General features: G+C 35.7%; 1 protein-coding gene across 1 annotated transcript in view; it reads left to right on the top strand.

Annotated features, from left to right (window-relative positions):
• Positions 1-8,688, top strand: part of DCAF10 (DDB1 and CUL4 associated factor 10) — a 52,116-nt gene that overhangs the window by 12,224 nt on the left and 31,204 nt on the right. The window contains exon 2 of the mRNA XM_010847080.1: positions 3,986-4,099. Within this exon, the coding sequence (XP_010845382.1) occupies positions 3,986-4,099 (114 nt within the window). The remainder of the gene's footprint in view (positions 1-3,985; positions 4,100-8,688) is intronic.

Here is an 8,688-nt window from a genome sequence, read left to right as displayed (position 1 = left end):
AAAATAACTTAAGGAGACAAAAGAACTGTACACAGAAAATTTTAAGACACTGATGGAAGAAATCAAAGATGACATAAAAAGATGGAGAGATATTCCATGTTCCTGGGTAGGAAGAATCAATATTGTGAAAATGATTATACCACCAAATGCAATCTACAGATTCAGTGCAATCCCTATCAAATTACCAATGACATTTTTCACAGAACTAGAACAAAAAATTTCACAATTCATATGGAAACACAAAAGACCCTGAATAGCCAAAGTAGTCTTGAGAAAGAAGAGTGGAGCTGGAGGAATCAACTTCCCTGACTTCAGATTATACAACAAAGCTACAGTCATCAGAACAGTATGGTAGTGACACAAAAACAGAAATATAGACCAGTAGAACAAGACCGAAAGCCCAGAAATAAACCCATGCACCTATGGGGCCCTTATTTTGACAAAGGAGGCAAGAATATACAATGGGGCAAAGACAGCCTCTTCAATAAATGGTGCTGGGAAAACTGGACAGCTACATGTAAAAGTATGAATTTAGAACACTTCCTAACACCATACACAAAGATAAACTCAAAATGGATTAAATACCTAAATGTAAGACTAGAAACTATAAAACTCTTAGAGGAAAACATAGGCAGAACCCTCGATGACATAAATCAAAGCAAGATCCTCTATTACCCACCTCCTCAGTTCAGTTCAGTCACTCAGTTGTGTCCGACTCTTTGCAACCCCATGAATTGCAACACGCCAGGCCTCCCTGTCCATCACCAACTCCCGCAGTTCATCCAAACCCACGTCCATCAAATCTGTGATGCCATCCAGCCATCTCATCCTCTGTCGTCCCCTTTTCCTCCTGCCCCCAATCCCTCCCAGCATGAGTCTTTTCCAATGAGTCAGCTCTTTGCATGAGGTGGCCAAAGTACTGGAGTTTCAGCTTTAACATCATTCCTTCCAAAGAACACCCAGGATTGATCTCTTTCAGAATGGACTGGTTGGATCTCCTTACAGTCCAAGGGACTCTCAAGAGTCTTCTCCAACACCACAGTTCAAAAGCATCAGTTCTTTGGCACACAGCTTTCTTCACAGTCTAACTCTCAAATCCATACATGACCACTGGAAAAACCATAGCCTTGACTAGGCGGACCTTTGTTGGCAAAGTAATGTCTCTGCTTTTGAATATGCTGTCTAGGTTGGTCATAACTTTCCTTCCAAGGAGTAAGCGTCTTTTAATTTCATGACCCACCTCCTAGAGTGATGGAAATAAAAACAAAAGTAAGCAAGTGGGACCAGATTAAACTTAAAAACTTTTGCACAGCAAAGGAAACTATAAGCAAGGTGATAAGACAACCCTCAGAATGGGAGAAAGTAATAGCATATGAAACAACTGACAAAGGATTAATTTCTAAAATATACAAACAGCTCATACAACTCAGTGGTGGAAAAACAAACAATTCAAAAAGTGGGAAAAAGACCTAAACAGACATTTCTCCAAAGAAGACATACACATGGCTAACAACCACGTAGAAAGATAATGCTCAACATCACTCATTATTAGAGAAGTGCAAATCAAAACCACAATGAGATATCACCTCATACCGGTCAGAAGGGCCATTACCAAAAAGTCTACAAACAATAAATGCTGGAGAAGGTGTGGAGAAAAGGGAACACTCTTGTACTATTGGTGGGAGTGTAAATTGATATAGTCACTAAGGAAGATGGTATGGAGATTCCTTAAAAAACTAGGAATAAAACCACCATATGACCCAGCAATCCCACTCCTAGGCATATACACTGAGGAAACCAGGGTTGAAAAAGACTCATGTATCCCATTGTTTATTGCAGCACTATACAATATCTAGAACATGGAAGCAACCTAGATGTCCATCGACAGATGAATGGATAAAGAAGTTGTGGTACATATACACAATAGAGTATTACTCAGCAGGAATGCATTTGAGTCAGTTCTGATGAGGTGGATTAACCTAGAACCTATTGTATAGAGTGAAGTGAGTCAGAGAAAGATAAATATCTTATTCTAACACATATATGGAATATAGAAAAATGGTACTGAAGAATTTATTTATAGGGCAGCAATGGAGAAACAGATGTAGAGAATAGACTTAGGGACATGGGGAGAGGGTGAGATGTATGGGAAGAGTAACATGGAAACTTACATTACCATATACAAAATAGCCAACGGGAATTTGCTGTATGGCTCAGTAAACTCAAACATGGGCTCTGTATCAACCTAGAGTGGTGGGATGGGGAGGGAGATGGGAGGGAGTTTCAAAAGGGAGCAGATATAGGTATGCTTATGGCTAATTCCACCCTGCTTATTTAACTTATATGCAGAATACATCATGAGAAATGCTGGGCTGGAAGAAGCACAAGTTGGAAGCAAGATTGCTGGGAGAAATATCAATAACCTCAGATATGCAGATGACACCACCCTTATGGCAGAAAGTGAAGAAGAACTGAAAAGCCTCTTGATGAAAGTGAAAGAGGAGAGTGAAAAAGTTGGCTTAAAGCTCAACATTCAGAAAACGAAGATCATGGCATCTGGTTCCATCACTTCCTGGGAAATAGATGGGGAAACAGTGTAAACAGTGTCAAGCTTTATTTTTTTGGGATCCAAAATCACTGCAGATGGTGATTGTACTCCTTGGAAGGAAAGTTATGACCAACCTAGATAGCATATTCAAAAGCAGAGACATTACTTTGCCAACAAAGATCAGTCTAATCAAGGCTGTGGTTTTTCCAGTGGTCACGTATGGATGTGAGAGTTGGACTGTGAAGAAAGCTGAGCACTGAAGAATTGATGCTTTTGAACTGTGGTGTTGAAGAAGACTCTTGAGAGTCCCTTGGATTGCAAGGAGATCCAACCAGTTCATTCTAAAGGAGATCAGTCCTGGGTGTTCTTTGGAAGGAATGATGCTAAAGCTGAAACTCCAGTACTTTGGCCACCTCATGCGAAGAGTTGACTCATTGGAAAAGACTGTGATGCTGGGAGGGATTGGGGGCAGGAGGAGAAGGGGACGACGGGATGAGATGGCTGGATGGCATCATGGATTTGATGGACGTGGGTTTGGATGAACTGCGGGAGTTGGTGATGGACAGGGAGGCCTGGCGTGCTGCAATTCATGGGGTCGCAAAGAGTCGGACACAACTGAGAACTGAACTGATGGCTGATTCATATTGAGGTTTGACAGAAAACAAAATTCTGTAAAGCAATTATCCTTCAATAAAAAAGTTTAAAAAATGGTGTTTGTAAAAGGTTTATAAAAATGTAATTTTGTAATAGGAAAGGGCTGAAACAAGAAACAGTACTAAAATCCATAAAAGAAAAGGTTTAGTTTGACTAAAACTGGTTTGGTAAGATGTATGCTAGACCTTTGAGTGCATTTTAATAGATGCTGATGAAGAACTGCCTAATTTATATGATCTTTTCTTAAGTTGCCTCATTTAAGCATGTTTTTCTGAAGCCAGCTTTTCTCATGTAAAAATATGTTTTTTAGGCTCTTCATATGCATATAAAGTTATCCCTTTTTAAGTGTTGTACCATTTTTCAAAGTATTATATACTATGGCTTATATAATTGATCTTTCTTTCATGTACACTTAGGTTACTTCCAGTTTCTCCCTACAGTGAAGCATATCTTTATATGTGCTTCTTTGTATTTGGAAATTATTATTTCTCTAGATTGGATTCTCAGAAAAAAAAATGTTGAGATAAAAGATATACACATTTAAAATTTTGTTAGATACTGGTACTCTCCATACAAGCTGCATCCAGCTTATACTTCACCATAATGTATGAGAGTAGTATTTCCTACTACTACTTGGAACAGTGAATAGTCTCAATCTTTTAAATATTTGCTACTAATGTGGACAGAAGGTATTCATCTATATCTTATATAGTCATAAATGGATGAATATCAATAAAATGAGAATGCTAAATAAACTAAAAGAAATGTGTCATTTCCTTCCAGGTCAGTGCTGACAGTTGCTTGTGAACAGACTGAAGTTCTACTTTTTGATCCTATATCTTCAAAGCACATAAAAACACTTTCTGAAGCTCATGAAGACTGTGTAAATAATATAAGGTTAGTATTACTGTGAGAAAGTAAACTTTATTAATGTGACCTAAAATATTCTGTTTTGGAAGTTAGTGAAAATTTATAATGCCTTGACCAGCAGTACTAGATGGTACACATTTGTAAATTGTGCAACTTTTCCTTTTAATTAGAAAAGTTACTCTTAACCATTTTGGATTGGAATCTTTCTGAAATGCATTTTCACTTCCATATAATTTTACCTTTTCTCTTTGTGTTTTAGGGCCATGATTATGAACCTCAGCCATGTATTTTGTTAGTCCTGTAATGCTTTGGGGCAGCGCCATTGCTTAGCCTCTCACACCACCAGCCCCCAGATTCAAACTGTTGAGGGGAAAAAAACAGATAGGCACAGAGAACTTCTTTATTGTTTGAAGCTCCTTAAATTCTCAATAATGTGGGAAATAGCAGTTGTATAGTTTGGTGGACTAATACACAGTCATTAAAATGATGATTACAGATGCTGCATTTCAACATGGACAAATGCTTGAAATAGTACAGGTTAAAATCATAAAAACTGTATAAATAGGACATGCAGAAGAAAAAGATTAGAGGAAGTATTTTAAAATGCTTACAATATATATATTTGAATGGATTATGAGTAGTTTTCTGTTTTCAAAACTATATAATGAGATTATATGACTTTTGTAATGATGACTTTTAATTATCAAAAAAGAAGAAATGCTCCAAACATATAGAACAGTAGGTTAAATAGCACAAAAGATACAGCTAGGCTCTGAAACAACATAAACATCTTTGTGGCCATATGGCCAGACTGGAACATACAGAAAAAACTGTTAAAGAACTGAAGACACAAGCCCACTGGGTTTTCAGGCTGGCACTGACATGTAGTAGTTTAACTCCTGTCAGGAATCAAAAATGCTAAAGTATTTCATGTGAGGCAGGAACCAGAACCAGAATTATTACATGAAGCCAGGGGTTTAGTTGGAATGTCTGTCCCATATTTGTGAAAGGCTGTAAAAAGGGGAAAGCTGTTAATTACCTGGGGCTATAGCTTTTAGCTGATAAAGATTTGTATAGCCTCATGACCATGAATTGAATGAAGCCATTGCTGAGTCGGTGATTGAAGGTATATAAGTGATAGTTCCAATATCATCATGAAACTGGAAGCTTTGATCTCAGTGAGACCGAGTATTGGATTTGGGTCCAGAAATCCAAATAGGACAACTATAAAATCATTAAATAGGAAGAGAGAAAGAAATTGTTTTTTCATCTTTCTTACTCAAAAGGAGTCTACAACCAAAATTCTAAAACTCATTAAGGTAATCTAATATTAATATAACAAAATCAGCAACTGGAACAGGCATTTTCTCCAGATGAAATTACTTCAATGGAGTAGTCCAACAAAGACTTTATTTTAAAAAATGAATTATTTATTTTTTTTGACTAGGTAATACATGCAAGTGGTACAAAATTCAAAGGTACAAAAGGGTAAACAGTGAAAAGTAAGTCTGTCTCCCACCTCTGTCCCCTAGCCACCCAGTTCCTCTCCCCAGAGGCAACCACTATTACCAGTTTCTTGGTATCTTTTCTGAAATAGTTTATGCATGTACAAACATATATACACATACACTCATACATGCACACACGCACACACATATATATGTATACACTTTTATATAAATGGTAGCATTCTACACATACTAATACATACCTTGGTTTTTTCACTTAATGACATAATTAGAGATCATTCCATATTTGTACCCATGGGATGATTTTATTCTTTTTAACGGCTGCATAGTATTCCATTGATTGGAAAACACTTTAAAGCATTTTTAGGATGCTCAAATAAGTTAACAGAAAAAAAAAACAAAACCCAGATACTTTCCATTAATAGAGAGCTCAAAATTATGAAACAAAAGAGATGAAACAAGAATAGGTTAATATGGAAAAGAAGTAACTAGAACTTTTATAAATTAAAAATATAGTTGGTATATTAAAAAACTTAATAGATGGGATAATTATTACCCTATACACCACTGATGAGAGAATTAATGGGTTGGAAAATATTACTAAGAATTTTACCTAGAGATTAATTGAGATATGTAATATATCAAATACAGAAAAAAAGAAGTTGCAGAGATTGGAGGAGAACTAAATTTTGAAGACACAAAGGCTGAGAATTTTTTGCATTGAAAAAAGTCCTGAATTCTTGAATTAAAAGTAAACTGTAGTGTTTAGTGGGTTAAACAAAGATAAATTCACATCTGGACAGGTTGTGATGAAACTCTAGGATATCAAAAATAAAGAAAATCTTACCACCAAAGTTAGAAGCCAGATTATCTATGGAGCTATGATAATTAAACTACCTGATTTCTTATCACTAATAGTTGATGCTAGAAGAAAAAGGAGTAATATCTTAAATATCAGTACAGTCCATGGGGTCGCTGGGAGTAGGATACGACTGAGTGACTTCACTTCCACTTTTCACTTTCATGCATTGGAGAAGGAAATGGCAACTCACTCCAGTGTTCTTGCCTGGAGAATCCCAGGGACGGGGGAGCCTGCTGGGTTGCCATCTATGGGGTCTCACAGAGTCGGACACGACTGAAGCGACTTAGCAGCACCAGCAGCAAGACAAAGTAATGTTTGATACCATTTCATATCCAGATAAATTCTTATTCTAGGATAAATAATTTCAATTATATATAATAATTATAAATGTTATTATTACTAGAAGGTAGGTTAGGATTTTAGGGGGAAGAAGGTGCATTTAAAACAAAGTTACAATGAAAGCTCTAGATCAGCACTATCTTAAAAAGTGTCTGATAGTCACATAAAGACACTAATTTTTAATAATTTATTTGCTCCAGTATGCCTAAAATGTTATTATTTCAACATGCTATCAGTATTAAAAATACTGAGATATTTTACTTCCATTTTTTTTTTCATGCTAAATCTTCAAAATCCAGTGTATATTTTAAACTTAGAGCACATCTTGAGTCAGACTGGCCACATATTAAGGACTCAAAAGCAACATGTGTCTAATGGCTACCAAATTGCACACTGTAGCTCTGGATGGTGACAACAAATAGGTTGTATGGATGAAGGAGTTTTGTTCAGTGGGAAGGTATAACATTTAAGATTCACATCATGTTTAGGAAGAGGATAGAAATACTAAGTAATTTCTGACTTTCAGAACAATTTATGATTAAATGTGTATGATAAAAAATTAATAAAAATTTCATTTATAGCTTTCAAACCAGCAGAGTGGGGTAGGGGGTGGCAGAGACTATTAAAAACTTGATCAGTAAACAGAAGGGAAGCTTAAAAAAGTGAAAATAAAAAAGCAAAGGAAAGGAAAGATAAATAGAAAACAAGAAGTAGAAATAGGTCCAAAATATTAATAGTCTACATTTACATATAAATGAATTGATCTTCTTTATTAACAGACAGATAGAAATTTGAATAAAAAATAAGATCACACATATACTCTTTATGAAGATAGCAAAAATAAAACTACCCAGAAATGGGAAAAGAAAATTGATGTAGGTTATCCCTGTGGAACAGATGGAAGACCAGAGGCTTTCTTTGATAAGGATAAAGTGTAACTACATATTAAAAGAAAAATCCACCAAGCATATATAATAATCATGAACTTGTATAAAACTTGAAATTAAGAAAGCAAAAACAGAATAATAAGGAATTACTAATACATGTCTATAATCATAGTAAGAGGTTTTAATACAGTTCTGTACAAAAACTGGTAAATCAAGCAAATAAAAATTAAGTTGTAAAAGATTTTAAATACTTTGAATAACCTTTCTGCTAAAAACAGAAATGTTGGATAATTTTTTTTTTTAATATTGTTTTAATGTAGAGTTGAGCTGATAAGAAAGTAAGGACTCCTAGGGCCAAATATGAAGTGGAAGCAAGAATGCAAAGAAGTAAACATGTATTCAGCTGGCTTTTACCCTGGAGGCATCTGCTAAATGCCTGTGACTCTTTGAGTTTCTGTTTTGACAGGTATGAGAAGTACAAAGGACAGGAGAGTTAATTCTACATCCAGTTCAAGGTGAGGAGTCTAGTAGAAAACTATGCATAAGACTGGGGCTACAAATTCTGCAAAGGGCTACAGTTTCAGCATAAAGGTTTTCTAGAAATAAACCACCTTGTTCATCTAGACTGTGGCACTGGGTAGAGGCATGTCAAAAATCTCTGAGTTACTAATGACAAGCTAGCCTTCATGCAGCCTTCACATGGCCATATGGTCCAAACCCCTCCAGCCAGCAATTTTAAATTGGTTCCAGCTTAGTAGTGCTGTGAGAAGAAATGCAACTCTCTGGAGGAGAAAACTCAGTATTATAAAGAAGTCAGTTCTTCCCCTAAAGTAGTCTATGAATTTAGTGCAATTTTAATAAAAAATCCCAACAGGATTTTTTATTTTTATTTTTTTTTAAAGGGTTGTTTTTTTTTAAAACTTGATATAAAAGTTCATACTTAATGATAAAGCACCAAGAATGTCTGAGAAAACTTTGAGGAAGACTGAGATGATAAGAGTACCCACCCCTTTAGATATCAGACCTTATCTTAGGACAGGGATAAATTAAGTGACCAAT

Source organism: Bison bison, unplaced genomic scaffold (assembly GCF_000754665.1).
Source record: "Bison bison bison isolate TAMUID 2011002044 unplaced genomic scaffold, Bison_UMD1.0 scf7180017864243, whole genome shotgun sequence".
Lineage (NCBI taxonomy): Eukaryota > Metazoa > Chordata > Mammalia > Artiodactyla > Bovidae > Bison > Bison bison.
This window is presented reverse-complemented; position numbering and strand designations above follow the sequence as displayed.